Here is a 19625-nt window from a genome sequence, read left to right on the forward strand (position 1 = left end):
CCAGGGTCCGGTCCACAGCAACGCTCGGCGGCGCGCGCCCCGTGGCCGTCACCAGCGGCCGGCCAATAACGGGACAGGGGCTGGGAGCGCGCTGCCTCTTCCTCAGAGATATGTAAATTAATAACAAAAAAAGCACTCCTCTCCCCCCAGTCCCGTCCCAACTCCGAAACTCCCCAAGGCGGGGGGGGACACTACCCTCCCCCCCAGTATCAGGACCCGCAGTAAAAGTTTATCAAACAAGCGCCAGCAAGCGCTGCATCCCCCCCACCCCCAAAATCCTGCCCCGGACTCTCAGAAGCGCGGCAGCACCTCCACACGCTGCCTTCTATGACCAAAGTAACGGTCCGCTCCCGCCACGAGGGGAAGCCGGGGCAGACAGAACGAGCCCCGCTCGCCTCCCGCCCCAGCGCACAACTCCAACGAGCGCCGGCAAAGTTTGCAGGGACGGAGGCGAAACTCGGCGCCAAGTCCAGCAGCCGGAGCGCAGATTGGAGCCGGGGAGCGCCCCGGCTCCCTCCCCTTCCCCTCCGGCCGCCACTCACCGCCCAGCCGGTACAGGAGCAGCAGGCAGACGACGCAGAGCCGCTCCTTGCCCCCGCGGGGGCGACTCCCGTCCATGGACTCCTCCGCCGCCACCGCAAGCGATCAACCCTCCTGCTCCCCGTACTGCCTGCGACTGAGTGCAGCGCCGGCCGCACTCCCTGCCCCTGCCGGGGGGGGGGAGGGGGCTGGGACGCAACCACTGAGCCCGAACGAGGAGGGGATGACGGGAGGGGGGGGGGGGGGCGACAGCATAGCCCGCCTCCACTGAAACCCTCTCCCAGCCCCCGTATACAAGGCTCTCAGGAGGAGGCTCGCGGGGTGGGAGATGGAGATCGTCCCCTGGGGTGCCCTTTCTCCGGGAGCGGGTTCCGAGTTAACGCTCCACCTCCCACCTCCTCTTCCGTTCTCCCGATCCTTTCCTCCTCCTTTGCAAACTGCAGTCGGCTGCTGGAGTGCAGGGCACCCTCATCGCCGAGGCTGGCAAGGGGAGATCGTCAGGCGTCAGTCCGTCCGGATCATCCAGGATTGCAGTACAGTTAGTCCGGGCTGGACCTGCGGATGCTGGATGTAAGAAGTTGCCCTCCACCTCCCAGCCCTCTTGCTGGCGATCCCGGTCCTAGGGGGGAAATGCTCGGTGCAGGAGCCCTGGCTGCAAAGACATCGGCAAGACCCGGGATGCAGCTCAGCCTGATCGGCAGAGAAATGCCTTTCCTATTCTTTTCTAGGCTAGGCTTTATGGTAGCCATTGCATTCTCCTCTTATTGCTGCCCCCCCCCCCCCCCCCCCCAGTAGCGTAGAAATCTTTTCTTCTCTTTTTTTAATTAAGTCTGCAAATAGTTGTGGTTGCCTGTGAATTTCTATCTATGGGGAGCATCCAGCAGCACTGGCTGCGAGAAAGCAATGATCCTGACGTTGATAAATGAAATCCAGCATATTGTATGAATTCTACAAGTAAGAACCCAACTGCTTACATGATTAGGTTAATTGTTCTGTTTTTCCAAAAATCAACCCCTTAGGTGCCCCAGGTATAAAACACATTTCAGAGGCAAAATCTGTCTGGACTGACTCTCTCCATGGATCGTTCTCTGCAAGGCAAGCGAACATAATCTCTAGGACTGTCCATTGCTGGCTGGAATTCATGGAGGGAAACTGTCTGGGCATGAAATGCTTCTGACATGGTATCTGCCTAAAGTGGGGTAAAGATGACTCTTAAATCACAAGTGGGCAGGTTACTGATCAACAGGCACCCTAACTGGGCAATCCGACTGCTAGCCCCAGAGATCAGCTTCTTTTGGCAAAGGCTTGGCAAGAAAACAACCATAAAGAAGCGACTGAATTGTTTTACATCCTTTCAGTTTGTTCTAATTTAAAGCCAAGCTACTAGCGAAAATGAGTTTAAAAAATCGCTTAAGGGGAAGTGCCCAGAGCTTTGTCCTGGGGGCTAGAAATCTCTCTAGAAATGAACGTGGCCTGCCATACCTATATCTATCCCCAGCTTGTGTTGAACAAGGTAATTTTAGAACTGACCTCAGCTGCTTAAAAGAAAAAAAAAAAACCCGAAAAGCCTTAACATTTAAAGAAACACAACACTCCTCAGGCTTCTCTTAATGCTGAGCTAATGTCTTTGGTATTTAAAAAGCTGTAATTTGAAACTCGGTATGTTTTTCCATAGCTTGTAATAGGTTTATTACAATACACAAACTGTACCTTATACTTAGGGCCCTTTGGAAACTGCCATTATGTATGAGGTAGTGTGTATAGAAGGGTGGCCAACTCCGGTCCTCGAGAGCCACAAACCGCCCAGGTTTTCATGATACCCACAATGAATATACATGAGGTGGATTTGCATGCACTGCCTGCATTGTATGCAAATCTAGTCAAGCATGTTCATTGTGGATATCCTAAAATCCTGACCTTTTTGTGGCTCTCGAGGACCAGAGTTGGCTCTAGAGTATAGCCATGAAGTTATTCTGTACCTTCAGAAATGCTATGGAATACGGCTTGGATGGAAATCAATGCAGAATATTAATTCTGGTTAGGATTGTACTGCATATACAATTTTGCATTCACTTGTGGAGGACTTTCAGACAAATGTGGGTCTTCTTCAAGTAACCAGGTCCATGGTCCTATTTGATATTTAAATAGGATGTTTCTGTTATAAGAAATCTCATCTGCGCTGTCCAAATGTCCTTGTTAATTTTGTATAACTTGGAATAAAGCAGCTCAGAAGCGTAGCAGATGGGAGCCCGGATTGTGGAGAGCTTGTTCCTTTTATGGACCCCTCCTTATGAAGGACCCGGCCAGCAAGTGTATCAAAATACAACAAGAAGGTCCATGCAAAGCCAATGGAGCCCACTTTCTGGGCTGTGCTCATGTGCAGATGTGGATCCCTCCTGTACACTCCTAAAATCTGCTGTGGAATGTGGATAGGGCATCAGACACAAAATTTGTTAGGGGAGGGAACACGCACACATACACCAAGTGATCGGATAAGTTTTATTCCTCTCAGAAGGTAGGCTGCAAATGGCGCTTCTAAAGGTTATCTAGGAGCCCCCTCATCACCTGGTTTCTGTAAGGAGAGGCGAGTGCTAATGGCCTTGGAGTCTGATTTGTCAGTCAGGTGCACCCCCCACAATCAGTTATGCATTGCATTTCTTTGTCAATGCTTCTTCAATAGATTTTTGGTTTGCTTTTTTTTTTTTTTACTGCTGCACCATTCAGTGTTGCAAACTGTACAGATTTATGTTTCTTTCTAGCCACGAGCAGCGGGCTACTGATTAGAGCACTGGACTTATGATTCTGGGGGGAGGAGTCCTGGGACATCAGTTCCAAGCTTGCCACAGGCTCTCTGTGTGACCTTAGGCAAGTCACTTTAACTCCTAATGCCTCAAGGACCCAGTTAACAATCAGATATTTACCTAATCCATCTTTTCTTAGTTAACCAATTAAATCCATACCGTTTCAAAATTTTAAGCACAGGTAGGTGCAGCCATGGCCTTTGGACTAGCAACATAGATATTTTTACTTGTAATTGGTTTATGCTGCTATTGTCATACTGTTATTTTTAATTATGTTTTGCCTTGGTATGCGTCTATAAATAGTATTGCTTTTATGGTTCTATAAAGCCTTGTGCCTATCAGATAAGGTGAGTTATAAATAAATATGAGTATCAATAAGCTTTAGTCAGGTTGGGTTTTTTCTCTAATGTTGGCACATTTTTCTTCTCACTTAGGGTCACTGGGATAACAAAAGGATTGCTAGCATTGCATTGCACGGTTCCTCTCCCTGAGTCAACATTACCACCGATTCAGAGAATCAGACCAGTGGAAGAGAGCTGGAGTCTTCTTTTAAGATCATGTAAAAATTCAATGTCCCTGAGAAATAGTAGAAGGCCTCTCGTTGAAAAAATAATGGTGATATGACTGGTGATTCAGTACTGCGAGATTCTGACATTGATAAATGCATTCCAGTCCATTGTATGAATTGTACAGCTAAGAGCCGCATAGCCAGCATAATTATTTAAAAAAAAGAAAACGAAGCAACCTTATTTAGGTGCTCCAGGTAAAAATAGGATAAGTTTAGTCACTCTAAACAGTATAAAAATACCTGAAATCAGAACTCTTTGGCCTGATTTCTTAAGGTTTTCTTCTCATTTTGTGTCTAGGGTGGGGACAGCTTAGTAAATCAGACTCTAAATGCATAATGAGGAAGACAATAGAATTTATTAACACATTTCATCAACCGGTTGTTTTCGTACCTAAGGAAGGTCTTGGGACTGAGACTGAAAAAAAAAATGTTAATAAATTATAGTTTCTCTCACAATATAGTGTGCTTCATACACTGTGTGCCTCTGCTTCCTTGTTCGCTACAGCCTGCTGGAGCAATTTTCCTACAGACTGATTACAGCCAGGTGGCAGAGTGGCAATATTTCTGCTTCAGTTTGAGTCTGGATTGTGCCTTAATATTTCTCAGCTCCTTTAACTAGCTGAAGTGACACCTTACTCAAAGAAAAGGCCATTTGAGGGCCCGAGGGACTGGTATTTATTAGTTCATTAACTGTTTGGCTCCCTTTCAGCTATTTGCTGCCCAGCCAAAGAGTGAAAACGGATATCCAGTGCCGTGCCAATTAAAGAGGCTCCTCGGTCCATCTAACTTAAAAAGTCAGCAAGGCTAAAATGCTACCCCAAGGGTGTACAGCAGTAAACTGTAGTGCTTGCACATGCTCAGAAAGGGAATGTCAATTTTAGACTTGCTTAGCAGCCTGAGAGGCCGATGCAGAAACCCGAGCGTTAAAACTGCACTACAATTTAGTGCAGTTTCCTAATGCGTAGGCTATTTTTTTAACTTCCAATGCAGTAAGCTAATGGTTTGCTAATACATCAGTAGTTAAAAAAAACAGGCTGCATGTAAAATGTGCTTTCGGCAGAGGCCGAACGCACATTTTAAGTCAGGAAGGGAGGCATGGTGTCCCTGGCAGGCAGATCATACAGTAGCAGCCACTGCCGCTTAGCTGGATAAATACTGACTTATCCAGCTATCTGGCGTGGTTCATCGCTGCCACTTAACTGGATAACTTAGTACTTATCCAGCTATCTGGCGTGGTTCATCGCTGCCACTTAACTGGATAACTTAGTACTTATCCAGCTATCTGGCGTGGTTCATCGCTGCCACTTAACTGGATAACTTAGTACTTATCCAGCTAGCTGGCGTGGTTCATCGCTGCCACTTAACTGGATAACTTAGTACTTATCCAGCTAGCTGGCGTGGTTCATCGCTGCCACTTAACTGGATAACTTAGTACTTATCCAGCTAGCTGGCGTGGTTCATCGCTGCCACTTAACTGGATAACTTAGTACTTATCCAGCTATCTGGCGAGGTTCTCCACTATGTAACCGGATTAGTACTGACTTATCCAGCTATGCAGCAGTTGCAAACCTCGCCGGATCTCAGACAGGAACCATGCTTACTAACTTTTAGAAAAAGGCTTAAGATTTGGTTGTTTAAACAAGCCTTTCCCGAATCTAACTGAAGCACCGCAACAACTACTGAGAGTCTTTCAGCACACAATGTAAATAATTGATCATCCTACTGGTAAATTACTCTAGCTTGGTTTTCCTCTTCCCCCAGTTTCAGCTCCCTTGTTTTATTGTAACTTTCTTGCTCCTCTTCACTTGTTAATTGTTCAAGGTACTCCCCCCCCCCCCCCCTCCGTTAACTGTAAACCAGCATGATGTGATTGTATCATGAATGCCAGTATAGAAAAGCTCTACATAAATAAATAAATAGCCAGATAAGTCAGTTCTTATCCGCAAAGTGCTTTTGACATTTTTTTCCATTTTTTAATGATTTTAAGTGCCAGCGCTGTAGTGTTGGAAACATAAATCTGAGTTAAGTTTACAGCGCTAAGAAAATGCCGGCTAGACCAATGCATCGCTCTTCATCAGGGAGTACTGCTTAACACCCTCATTTGCATGGAATTTCCATGCGAGGGCGCTAAGCAGTACTCCCACTTTAGAACACTCATTTTGGGGCCAATGCAAAACAATGCGTTTAACTGAGGGCACTGTTTAATCCACAGTTGGACGTGCGTCCACAGCCCCTTATGCTATAAAGGGATTAGCACATCCACAACACGCGTCCAACATGCCCCGAAACTAATACTGCTCATCACATACAAATGCATGTTAATGAGGCTATTAGTCACTCCCATGCAAAAATTAAAATTGCGTCCGAGCCGCATAGTTTTGCTCTCAGAAATTAACCCTGCCCAGAGCAGGACGATATTAAGTCGGAGGAACAAAAATTTTAAAAGATTTAAAAAAAAAAAGTTTAAAAAGAGTGCTGGTGGTCAGGTTAGGGAAACGGACGCTGAGTTAACCGGCGTCCGTTTCCCTATCCCATGGCTGTGCGCCGGTTAGGAAAACAGACGCCGATAAATTCAGCGACCATTTTCTTACCCCGCAGACAGCCGACCTCTCCTGGGGCGCAATTGACCCTAGTGCCTCCTTGGCAGCGCGACCCTTAGTTTAAGTATTGCATGGCGCCGTCAGGAGAGGTGCCTGGGGGCGCTGAACTCTCAGCACCTGCTTTCAGTGCATTTATTTTTGCATCGGCCCCTTTGTGAGCAGAAAACTCCTCCCTGCATTGGCAGTAAAGTTTACACTCATAAATTGAGCATTTAAAAGTGGGCAAAGCAGTGCGGTGGCCAGAACGCACCTTCCTGCATCAGCCTGTGAGTCTTTGTGAGAAGAAAAGGGGATACTTTTTTAAACTAAAATAGAAAAATAGAAACTTACTTTTTAAACAATGCTTTTTCATTAAGGGGAAATATTCAGTCCCAGGGGTTGTTGCAAAAGTATGTACACCCTTTAACCCTCACTAAAGGATGGTCCACTAATGACTAATGTCAAGGGGCATCTCTCCTCCTGGAAGGGCTGCAATTTGCATCTCAATAGAGGGACACTGCCTCTCTTCCTGGAAGCAAAGTGTAAGGCATATACCGTATATAGCTGGCTGCCCTTGCCTCTGGGTGGCTAGAGGGTTAACTCAGTCGCTGCCTGTTACTGACTTTCAAAGAGAAAGAAGCCCGGCACTTTCCTTCTGATAATTCTGTACGCTACACTGTCCTTCCAATCCCACAGTTTTTCACAGGCGGTCGGCTTTGGAGTGTACATTTGTTACCCAGTCCCTCCACCTTCCATACGGTCATGCAACTCCAAATAAAACTACGGGATTCCCTCTCTTTGAGTCCAACCATCTCGTTCATTTCCTGGCACACATAAGCACAGAGAATGCAGGTTCCAGACATGAGACAGATGAATACATCCAAAGGAATCCCAAAACTGCCAGCACATCAGTAGATGCCATTACTGCCTGATGCAATTTATTCAGTGCCGCATCAGACAATGCTGCTCATATTTTAGAGAATTCACTAACAGTGAAATTGATGTAACCCCCATAGTACTCACACACTGAGTGTCTGCCCAAGTCTTGGCAGGAGGAGTCCCAGAAAAATAACTTGTTTTGTCCTCCTTGGAGGCCCAGTTTGCTCTCCAGGGAGCTGGGTTCTCTTACAGCTGGAAGAGATCATGATGCATGTGTGAGGGCCTTCAAGGGGTGACCTCACCCAAAACAGAGCATGCTCTTTTATAGCAGCCAAAAATACCAAAACGTGCCACTAGTGGGCCACTGGAGTACCATGCTCTTAGTAACCATGGGTTATACACGTGTGTGCACTTTTGCACCTTCTGTTTCTGGGGTGGCGGATTGGGGGTAAAAGTATGAGCAAATTGGAAAATACATATGTAAACTGTTTACTGCCCCCCCACCCTGACCTTGCCCCTCCTCCCCAGAGAACACCTCTCTTTAACCCAACTAAGATTACATCCATACGTCGAGCCTCCCTGAGGATGGATCAGTTCTCACCCAAGGCAATCTAGCCAGGTAGCTCCATTGTCACCCAGCTTGATCTCTCTGAAAATTGTCCTGAAAAAGCTATTTGTAGTGTAATTAATAGTTTTTGACATGCACAAAGAATGGTGCTTTCAAACCCTTACCGGCTCATCGGGGAGTTACATTATCTTATGGCACCCTCTCCATATACACAGAAAAAGTTAGTGGACTGGCAGGTGCATAGTACCTGAAAAGATTAGAGCAAAAATAACTTTAGCTTTACAGTCATTTTCTTTTCCTGTGAGTATGAAAGAGGCATGGCCTAGCGGTTAGCGTAATGGGCTGAAAACTAGAGAAACTAGAGTTCAAATTCCACTCACCCTACTGGCATGCCTTGTGACCTTCGGCAAGTCACTTTATCTTCTGATGCTTCATGTATTTACTTATTGGCCGATATAGTAAAGTGCACTCTGGCGGAGCACATTGTTAGCCCACGCTTGGGTAATAGCGTGTTGAAAACACTCGGCCAACCCCCCCCCCCCCCCCCCCCCCCCAAAACTAATAGCGCCCGCAACATGCAAATGCATGTTGATGGGCCTATTAGTCATTCCCGCGCAATACAGAAAGCAAAATGTGCAGCGAAGCCGGCAGCCAGCACTGGGAAAGTGCACAGAAAAGCAGAAAAAAATGCTTTTCTGTACAGCCTCTGACTTAATATCATGGCGATATTAAGTCGGAGACCTCAAAAATTAAAAAAAAATTAAAAACCTGCCCACAGGTTGGAAGTCGGATGCTCAATTTAGCTGGCGTCCATTTTCTGAATCCGTGGTTGTCAGCGGGTTCGAGAATCGATGCCAGTAAAATTGAGCGTCGGCTGTCAAATCCGCTGACAGCTGCCGCCTCTGTCAAAAAGGAGGCGCTAGGGACGCGCTAGTGTCCCTAGCGCCTCCTTTTACCGCGGGCCCTCATTTGCATGCGGGCTGATACTGAATCGCGTGCCCAGGACACTGGCCTGTGCGCGTCAGGAGAGCAGGTGCTCGCCGGCTCTTCTGCGCTTCTTTCTGTATCAGCCGTTAGATTGTGAGCTGACATGGCAGGAACATATCGTTCCTGGCTTCAAATAATGCTGTAAACCTCTCTGTGTGGTAACCACTATGGCAATGCAACAAAGAGGATCATATGTTGTAAATCATGTGATCTCAGACGTCTGATAACTTTTGAAACACTTTTACAGTATTGGGCAGTTAAAGAAGGGCCATCATCACTCTCGACTCAAGATAAGTGATTGTTATTTGCAAGGCAATCACTTAGCATGATTCGTTATAGGTGGATTATAAGAACTGTAAATAAATGTGAGAAAAAACATTAAAAAGATCACATCATATAAGCATGACTGATGATTGTACACTTTGACACATTATACACGAGTTCAATCAGTCTTGTCAATGAGTGCAGTTGATGTCTAAATACAACTGAGGTCATATGATTTACAACACATGACCTGCTTTGTTGCATTGCCGTAGTGGTTAACACTAGGTGAATTCCTTTTATGGATTGTGTTTGTGATATTCACCATACAGGTTCATTGGAGTTTCTGTAAACCACCCTGAGCATCATCTGGAAAGATGGACTAAAAGTTAACTATTTTAGAGCTGTATATCTGCTCAATTGTGTTGCTAGACCTGCCTCACCTTCCTTCTGTTCCTTTGCCTTCTCTTGCAGTGCTGGAGCCTGATCCCACCCACTTGCAGCCATTATGTTTTTTTATATTATATGTTATTTCTGTAAATTGGTCTGAGTGATTTTTTTAAATCTGGAAAGGGCGATTTGTAAAAAATGTTAAGTACATTAATTAATTAATGATGGGAGGCACCATGATTCTTCATATTCTGTCCACCACAGTAGCTTCCTGCCTCTATTCCCTCTCTACCCCAGTCATTGTTTTAGAATTGTCCACCACCCACCTATGTAAATACATTTTCAATTTTCTCATACATAGTATCTATTAAAGAGGTTGGCTCCTTGCCCCCTCTTCTGTATATAGTATTTATTATTTTAATTATTTACTTTCCGTTCACCCCTTCTTTATTTCTTATTCCAAGTTAAGGCTTCCTTGTTATAATGTAACTGTATGCTCCGTACCTCTTGTTGATTGGTTAATTATATTTTTTTGCTTAGTTCATTGTAAACCGAGTTGATCTGATTTGTATCAAGAAAGTCGGTATATAAAAGCCTTTAATAAATAAATAAATAATTAAATTGTTGTCACAGGCCCCTGGCTGAGGCATTCAGGCCTCCCTGGAACCTGGCACTCCTGTGCTTTTTAGGCCTACAGCTTTCCAACCTCCCCTCTTCTCCAGCTGCGAAGGCTGCCAGCCCCAGAGACAGGGACAGGGCCTGCGCTCAAATCCAGTTCTCCCGCATGGTAGCACACAGCACTGCTGCTGGGGCCATCAGGGCAAACTGTCCTGCTTTCATTTCCTCCCGGTTCAAAGAAAATGTTCTATACCTTGCTTTACTGTTTGCGTCTGATGCCAGGAACACCTCTGTGTTTGCTTATGAAGGAAGACGTAGGGTGGAAAATCAGCATTTACAGAGCAATTAAAGCAATGAAAAACAAGGGCTTTGTCACTCTACATATAGCAACCTTCCCTTTGCAGGGCCTGATCATATACATACATGGGGAAGTGCAATAAAACGTTTTTCTGGTTATGAGACAACGTTTTATTCACACCTTCGGGGCTTTCAGAACTGCAAGGAAAAGGTAACACAAAACAGTCTGCACTTTGCTCTTGAAATAAACTGGCCACTAGTTTCTACCCTCCGGAGAAACGTGTGGTATAATAGCATGCAGTGACAAGAATAATTAAGGAATAATAGTCGTACACCGCCAACAGATGCAGCTTCCCTTGGTGTTTATTTTATCAGAAACAGTTTCTGTCTCTTGCATTCGCTGATAGAAAGGAGAAAACTATTAGAAATAAGGTCACATGAAAGAAATAGATCATTAAGTATAATATTATGATACCACACGTTTAGCCAGAGTCCATTGATGTACTAGGAGTAAATAGTTTGCAGCCTGCCATGGTATAAGCACTGCGCTGCGCAGGACAGTAGCAAGGAAAAGGCAAGGTCAATGGCCAATAAAGTTTGAATTGCAATTTACTCCGTCATTCTGCATGGTAGAAATGGTGATTGGGATAGTAAGGAGGACTGGAACTGAATCACTTTTCCTTTGATGCATATCAAGAAGTTTTCCATCCGTGTAAAACGAAGCTCCCTCTGTCCTCTGGGGATTATTGTCATTTGCTTGCAGTGGGTTTTGCTCAGGCCTTACTAGCACAGAAACCATTAGGAAAAACTTCAAGGAACCTCCTAGGATAGCTGCTGGGAGGACATGTTGGCACACTTTTTTTGTAGTATAGAGGGACAAAGGGCAAATTAAAATTTGCGCTAGGTACCGTGTCATGATCTTTGACCTGGGTGTATGGCACTACATGCTTTAAAAAAGCACAGAGTCCTGGTGAGATTTGGACTTTGCCAACATCCTTGACACTACCTACCCACCACGAGAAAGAAGACAGTTGAGTTAGGCTCGACTTCCCAGCTCCTGCTGGATTTCCTGTTACCCAGAGGCCATACTTTAAAGGTCATAGGAACAGGATCATCGCAACTGACTCCCAGCTCCCAGCAATTTTAACACAGAAGTCTGAAAGGATAATAGCAATAGAAACAAGTGAGGTGACACGTTGGAAAGCTGCATGGCACATTTCTTGGTGCCTCGCCAGTTCCCCCTGATCTTCACACCCCCAAGTAAACCTGAGCTGTGCATTGCAGTCAGCAAGAATTACCTTTCTGATGGCAACAGAGATTTCAAGTGCCACTGCACCTCTGATGATCAATCAGAAGCTAGAAGCTCACTTAGCAATACGTCCATATTCAAAGTGGTTTCTCCGGCTAAGTTTGGAGTTTGCCAGACAAATCCAGGATTTGAATTTCTTGGTGCTGATTCATCCCGGTAATATTTTAATTGGATAAACCAGATAGTTCCTGGGCCGAACTAACTTATCTAGATAACATCAGTATTCAGCATTATCCAGCTAAGTTATGCGGATGAGGCAGATTTTCAAAGATCAACATTTAAGTAAGTTAGCCGGATAAGACTTATCTGGCTTAACTTACACAGATATTCAGCTGAATATCCCCTAAAAAATTGCTACTTAGATGAATAAGCCTTATCCGGCTAACTTTAGACCTGCTATTGTGCAGGTCTAACTTACCTGGCTAACATAGCCACATAAGTTTAAATATCGCTATTTATCTGGCTCTGTTAGCCGGCTAAGTAGCTCCTCTCCAAAATGCCCATTCCTGTCCACCACTGGCACTTAGCTGTATAAGTGGCAGCCACTGAACATGGTCAGATATGCAGCCACTGTTATGAACACTGCCCGCGGGTTCCCCCGCGAGCAGGCTCACTTACCCATGCTGATCTTCACCCGACGCGGCAGGACGCCGCCGTCGGGCCTTCCCACACGGCTGGAGCCGCGCGCTGCCTTTCTCCCTTGCGGCCCAGAGGCTGCCCCAGATTTGTTCCTGCTCTGCGGTCGGAGCCGCGGCTTGTTTCACCTTCTTCGGGGCCCGGGACCGCCCCCGTCGCTGACTGCATCTTCGCGGCGCTAAGGCCACAGCCCCGGGTGGGAGTAGCGGCTGGAGCCACCCCTGGGGCTCCCCGCAGCGGCTGGAGCCGCTGCCAACGTCAAGGCCTGCTCCTCAGGCCCTGCCCTGCTTCTTACGCATTTACGTCGGTACAGGCCACTGTCTGCGGTCCTGCACAGCTTCCTGCTCTCTCCTCAGGCGCCGGCGCGTGCCTTTCTTCAACATTTAAAGGGCCAGACACAGGAAGTGTCCTGGTCCCATCTCTGTGACTGTTTACTGTACCAGCCCTATAAAAGGCTGCTCCGTGAATCCGTTCTTGGCCTTGCATCGTGGTGTCTTCACTCTGGAGGCTCCGGCCTGCCAGAGCTTTGTAAGGTCTTCCGTTCTTCGTGGAACTCCTCGTCTCATCCGTCTGTATCATGTCAAGTCTTCGTGCCTGAGGTCCTCGTCCAGGTGTCCTGGTGTCTTGATCTTCTATGTCCTGGTGTTCCTGCCTTCCTGGATGTTCGTTCCTCTGTCCCGTCTTCGCTCTCGAGCCTTCTGGTCTGGTAGGCTGGGGGTCCCTCAGATGATGTGTGCCTGAGTGGACTAGCCTGCTGGTGGATGGTTATCCTGTGCTCCTGAGCCATCATGTCCTGGATCTTTCCTGCACTGTCCCGTTCTCCTCGTGGTCCGTGACCAGTCTGCAAGGGCTGTGTAGGGCGCGCAGTGGGACAGGGTGGTCTGTGACTCAGTCCCGCGGGTGGCCTGAGTAGGGCGCCCTGAGAGACAGTGCCAATGTCCTCCTTCCTTGCTTCTCGTCTCGTCTGGATTCCAAGTTCCTCATTGTGTCTGCACTTCAGCGTCATGTTTCTGATGTCGTTGCATCGACCCTGGTCCGGGATGCCGTCGCATCGACCACTGGTCCATGATGTCTTAGCATCAGCCTTGGTGTCAAGTCTCATCTGCGATGCTGTTGCATCGATCCTGGTGTCACGTCTTCATAGTCCTGGTGTCATGTCTTCAACCCAAGTCTTCGTGCCATGTGATGCCATTGCATCAACCCAAGTCTTCGTGCCATGTGATGCCGTTGCATCAATCTTCTTGTCTTCGTGTCAAGGTCCGTCTGCCCTCAACCTCAGGCCAGGCCTGCTGCTCCATGCTGCTCACAGCAGGTCCGAAAGGGCTCGGAATGGTCGGAGGACCATTCAACTTCCAACATCCTCGAATGTTGGCCTTGGGAGCTTGCTGGCCTGGCGGAGGGTAGACCGTCAGCCATGCAGAGCCACCGTCAACCCTTGGCTCGGCCCTGAAGGTCTGGGTCGGGCTGAGGCCCATGGGCACACTAAACACCCCATACACCCCATACAGATGACGTTCAAATCGTCATTCCCATTCACAACTCTCTCTCAGATGCCCTTGCCTTCTGTAACACATGTCTTGCCAACATAAATGACTTCCTCACCAACATCCACCTCGCTCTAAACTCCTCCAAAACAGAGCTGCTCCTTATCTCTCCTCACCTCCCTCCCAAACCACCGATCTCCAACGATCCAGCTTTCAACGTCATAACACCCCAACCCACAGTAAGAGACCTTGGGGTTATCATAGATCAACAACTCAATCTCAAAAAACAGATCAACTCCATCCTCAAAGAAGGTTTCTTCAAGCTTCACATCCTGAAGAAACTCAGACCCCTCCTCCACTATCATGACTTCCGCACCGTCGTCCAAGCTACCCTTTCCTCAAAGCTGGACTACTGTAATGCCCTCTTCCTCGGCCTACCCTCCTCCACCACCAAGCCCTTACAAATGCTCCAGAATGCCATTGCCAGGGTCATCACCAACTCAAGGAAAGCTGATCACATTACCCCTATACTCAAAGAACTCCACTGGCTCCCCATCGCATCCCGAATTCTCTTCAAAATTCTAACCATAGTGCACAAGTCCATCCACTCGCACAATTCCAATTGGTTGGATGAACCCTTTCGTCCTATACGCACTGAACGACCCACTCGCACTGTCAACAAAGGCACCCTCTCCATTCCCCCTTTGAAAAAAGCCCACCTCTCCTCTACTAGGGACCGTGCACTATCCATTGCAGGCCCTAAACAATGGAACGCCCTCCCTACCACTCTCAGGCTAGAGCCATGTTACGCCAAGTTCAGAAAAAAACTTAAAACATAGCTCTTCCGACAAGCCTACCCTGATTAAGTACACTGACTTCCGCAAGTATCTTGCCTACGCCTTGTATATTCCTGTAAATAGTCCGTTGCAGTTTTATTTATTGCTTTAATTCCTCCACCTCCTGCTCTTTGTATACTCCTCCTTGTTCACCCTCCCTGTTCATTGTAATTTCTGCCTTTAAAGTTACATTGTAAACCGGTATGATGTATGCATACTAATACCGGTATATAAAAGTTTTTAAATAAATAAATAAATAAATAAACACCCCATACACAACAGAATGCAAGGCCTTTCGAGGCCCTTACATAACAGCCACCACCACTTAACTGGATAAGCCCCTGCTTATCTGGCTAAATGGCACCGAATATCAACCTCAGTAAGTCTGGTTTTGCCAGACTGTAATATTAAAGTTATATGGATAAGTTGGACTTTATCTGAGTATATTCAGAAAAGCATATAGCCGGCTGTGTTTCATGAAATATAAAAATATGTGGATAACTTATCTGCTCCCTCTGCTGATGAATATGTACTTCATAGTTTGTATGATATGATCCTATTGGCTGACAAATCAGCTGGAACTATTATTGTGCTCTAACAAGGTGAACTATAATATACTTACGTATTGATAAAGAGACTGCTTATTGCCAAATAGCATCAAGAGAACATTTCAAGTGCCTGGCTTCAAACTGTATCCCTATATGTACTTATTTTGGTAAACTGTTTAGCAGATAATAACTAGTATCACATGCAAGGCTGTATTTTCCCAAAGTTTTATTGTTCAGGAAACAACCATCATTCAGAGGAACAAGAAAGGATTAACCCCCGTTACACGGGTACAGTTGGTGGATGAAGATGGGAGTTGCCTTTCTTGAAAAGCTTACAATATACGGGTGGGTGAAGATGGTAGCACTCGCAACTGAAGCTTTAGAAAATGCAAAACCCTGAAAAAAATTAAACTTGAGTGATTCAGTAGCAGCCAGCATTTCATTCCACAAAAATGTTTGCTACCAAAATCTATTGCAGTCCTTCCACAGAAAAATAAAAGCTATGAAGTTACAGCCTGCTTGTGAAGTCATTAGTGTAGACATTAATTATTTTATGAAGCAGCCTATTGACAGACTCTGGCATGCAGAGAGAATTATGCCCCACAGTTACAATGGAGTACCACAGTTAGTGTTATATTATAAATTCATGAGGGAGCTGGTAAGCACACAGCAAAGATTGGAGTTATCTTCTGGAGTAAAACTGTGTATCATTTAAATTTTCCCAGTTTTGCATGGACACAGGCAAGCAGGGAAAATTGTATTAGTCAAGTAGTGCAGGATTTGAGTATGCTTAAGACTCAAGCACGAGTCACATTTGGTCATCCAGAGAAGGGTTAATAAAATGGTGTGGGTCTGTATAAGAGATATTGAAACACGCATATGCTAGAGGTGAGACCAGACAGGGGAGATGTGATAGAGACATTCAAATACCTGAACGATATTAACAATGCACAAGAAACAAATCTGTTTCAAGGAAAAGGAAGCTCTAGAACAAGGGGCTCATGGGGATAAACTGAAGAAAAACAGCAGGAAACATTTTTTAACAGAAAGGTTGTGGAAGAGAGGGAAACTCTCCTGGTGTGGGTGGGGGCCACTAAAGCAGTAAAGAAGTTTGAGAGGGCATGGAATAAGCACAGAGGATGCTAAATTGCCAAAGTTGGAAAGAGCAGAAAGCACTACCTAGCAACCCGTATTTATGCGTTCAGAGCTTTGTACTTGCCTGACTCAACAATGAGGGGGGGGGGGGGGGGGGGGGTTGAGGGTACCAGAATCTATGGCAAAGGGATTGATAAGAAATGCTAGAAGTCCTAGCGGTGGCACAGGCATCCTCAGGGCTGCAATGGTAGGATCCACTAACAGCTGGATCTGTCCGGCAGGCTGCAAGTTCTATAAGAACTAGAAGTTCCAGTGGAAACGCGGGTGCTCACGTGGCTTGGTTTGTCTGGCAGGTTGTGCACGTTGTGCATTACTGGTAATGGTAGCTATTGAGATCAGGATGTGATGATAGAATGAGGAGTAGCATCCTCCTCCAACATCCTAGTATCTAGGCCTAATTTTTTCAACCTGCCTGCTTTGCTTCTGGAATCTCTGGCAATGTGCTGACAGAAGATCACTAAAATTAACACTTAAAAGATAGCAGCATTTCTAAGGATAACCCCACTGTTCAGTGTTCACCTTGTTCTTCCCAGCACCAGTAACCTTAAACCATGTATACCCTTCTTTGTGATAAGAGTGACCTGTGCTTTTAGTGCTCTCCACTGGCCTTCCCTCCTCCTAGCTTGAAGGTATTGCCTGAATGATGTTTCTGTATTCTTTGGGTTACTTTTGAACCCATCCAAAATAAGGCCCTCCACCCCCCCCCCCCAAATAATAGAAGCTCTTTATTCCAATTCAGCCAGAACCACAGGACTGGACAAAGCACACCAGCTGTAAAAATAGGACTGCCGGATAGGGGTGGGGGGTGCGAAAACATTTTCCGAAACGGGGAATAGTGGAACCCGTGTTTGTAAGGTCAAATTGTTCAGATCTTCACAGGGCCACTGAAGTAGTTAACAATCCTAAAGGAGTTTGGCAGAACTTATATATTTCTCAGACTGCATATCGTAGGTTTATTTGTTCATTTGGTTGTTTGCTTATTTATGGACATTTAAAGACTGATGCAATAAAGTGAGCGTAAAAAATATGGGCGCCCGTTTTTTAACGCACACGCATTCACCTCTCTTGGGCGCCCCATGCAATAGGTAAATGAGCCACCGCGCTAAAATGGATGAGCTAGAGATAAATTGTGCATCCCTAGTGCATCCTTGTGGTTCCTCCAACTTGTATCGCAATGATGACCTCCGGGGCAGGCGTAAAATTTGACAGGTTAAAAAGTACGCCTTGGGCGCGTGGTGATTTTTTGCATCGGGGGTAATAACAAATAGCCTCATCTACATGGCATTTACATGTGATGATCGCTGTTAGCTACGTCTTTATTTGGATGCACATTTTGGACGTGCTTATTGCATCGGAGGTTATGGACGCACTTCCAAAAAAGCGCATCCAACCACTCATTAAGCTGTGTGCTAGGGTGGGCGCACTTTATTACATCGGCACTTTGATTTTCCGTTTTTTTCCCCAAGTTGGTCTCAAGGTGGATTACAATAAATTCAAATAAACAGAAGCGTTAGGACAGCTTATAATTCAAACAGAATTTGCAATTAACGTAACATTGGGATCCAGCATAGGAAAACCCATTTGTGAATAGTTTGAAAATCCAGTTGTGTCCCTGTTGTGTGTAACAGTCCCTTGTCAGGAGTTCAGGAATTGGGCCGAAGACGTGGGTCTTAGGGGAGGGCCTGGCTGAAAAGCTGAGCTGCTTGGAAGAGCTATCTTGGCTTAGGCAACCTTTTGGGCTTCGATTCAGCTGAAAACAGGTTTATCTAAATTGTTGAGAGATTGTAACACTTTTTGACCCCAGACTTCTGTCTGTTCCATGCCACGTGCTCTGGTGTTGAAAGACGGGAGAACAAACGATTCCCAAGTGTGCAAGAGGCTTCATGGACGTGATTAGAAGTGAAACTCAGCCAAAACCAAAGTATCCAGTTACATCAAGCTTTCATTTACCGATACAGACCATTTAACATATCACAGAGCTTACAAAGCATCGCACTACCAACTTTCAGAATAAATAACATGAAATGCTTTCAGATCTTCAAGACTCATGCAGTTCAGCCCTAATAAAGATAATCATCTGCACTGGTTTCTGAGGTTCCTTAAGATCCAGAGAATTATTTATTTCATATTTCATTATGCAAGATAAGAAGACTTACAGGATGCCTTAGTCATAAACTGTCACCATCAACAAGCTTTAAGACTCATTTCCAAGAAACAACCTCAGCATCCTTTCGTTCATCCACAAGCTTATGGCATTTCTTAGGGCCTCATCAGGAACAAATATTTTTTAGGTTACAGAGATAGACCTGAAAGCCCAAAAATGTATATCTTGATCTGGGGTCAATAGGTCAAAGAAGTGAAATCTCAGCTTGTAAGATTGAGAATTTTGGCGATGGATACCAGTGTTATGCATCAGGAAAGCAGGAAGGAAGGCTGCAATGGGAGGATTTAGGCACCCAGGTAAAATCAGAGTTACATAAAATAAATGAGCTAATACAACTGGAGGGAAAATACTTAGGTCAAGGTGTGGAGCTGAGTCAGGAAAGCCGAGCTGAAAATGCCCTGGGTGAGACTAGAGAACCTAATACAGGAAAAGAAGGTATAAAAGGAAGTAAAAACTCAGTCTGGGAATGGTTCATGGATAAGGGTACCATCACTTAATCCACAGCTTGCAAGCGCAGGGCAAAGGAGAGCCTTGCAATGCAGACCTTATTACACTGTATCAGTGTTTACAATTAACACAAATGGCACATTAATATCAATGGGCCACAGCAGACTGCTGGCGTTCTAAGCAGATCCCTTAACCAAACTCATTATAGTTTTTATGGGATCCTCCGATGTGCCCAGTGGGCTCACTTCGCTCAAGCCCTCCTCACATGCATGGGACACATTAGCGTTCGTTAAACATTCCCTTAATTATTGCCCAGGCAGATGACTCACAAGTACATAAAAAAAATTAAAATGCATGAGATCCACAATCTATCCATACTGAGTAAACAAAGAACTTTCTAAGGAAAGTTGTTGATGGGGTTATCAGAAAAGAAGCCTAAGGACGATTGCTGTCAAAATGGCCATTAGCCACGTTGCCAGGAAAAACTGACTGTGCACTTTAATGCACTTTAATGCCTGAACATTGCAGAAAATGAGATTAGGTAACTAAAGCTTCCTG

General features: G+C 45.7%; 1 protein-coding gene and 1 long non-coding RNA gene across 3 annotated transcripts in view; one reads left to right on the top strand and one right to left on the bottom strand.

Annotated features, from left to right (window-relative positions):
* The window catches only part of NECTIN3 (nectin cell adhesion molecule 3), a 274465-nt gene extending 273678 nt beyond the window's left edge, over positions 1-787 (bottom strand). Inside the window, exon 1 of one of the 2 annotated variants that reach the window (XM_029578109.1) lies at positions 543-787. In XM_029578109.1, coding sequence (XP_029433969.1) covers positions 543-618 — 76 coding nt within the window. In that variant the 5' untranslated portion in view covers positions 619-787. The remainder of the gene's footprint in view (positions 1-542) is intronic. The other variant, XM_029578107.1, reaches the window with a different exon arrangement.
* Positions 788-813: 26 nt separating this feature from the next.
* LOC115076544 lies at positions 814-4072 on the top strand. The gene is made up of 2 exons (XR_003852790.1): positions 814-1494; positions 3776-4072. It is a non-coding gene; the product is annotated as an uncharacterized LOC115076544 (long non-coding RNA).
* The last annotated feature ends 15553 nt before the right edge of the window (positions 4073-19625 follow it).

The sequence above is a fragment of the Rhinatrema bivittatum genome, chromosome 15, assembly GCF_901001135.1.
Source record: "Rhinatrema bivittatum chromosome 15, aRhiBiv1.1, whole genome shotgun sequence".
In the NCBI taxonomy this organism is placed as follows: domain Eukaryota; kingdom Metazoa; phylum Chordata; class Amphibia; order Gymnophiona; family Rhinatrematidae; genus Rhinatrema; species Rhinatrema bivittatum.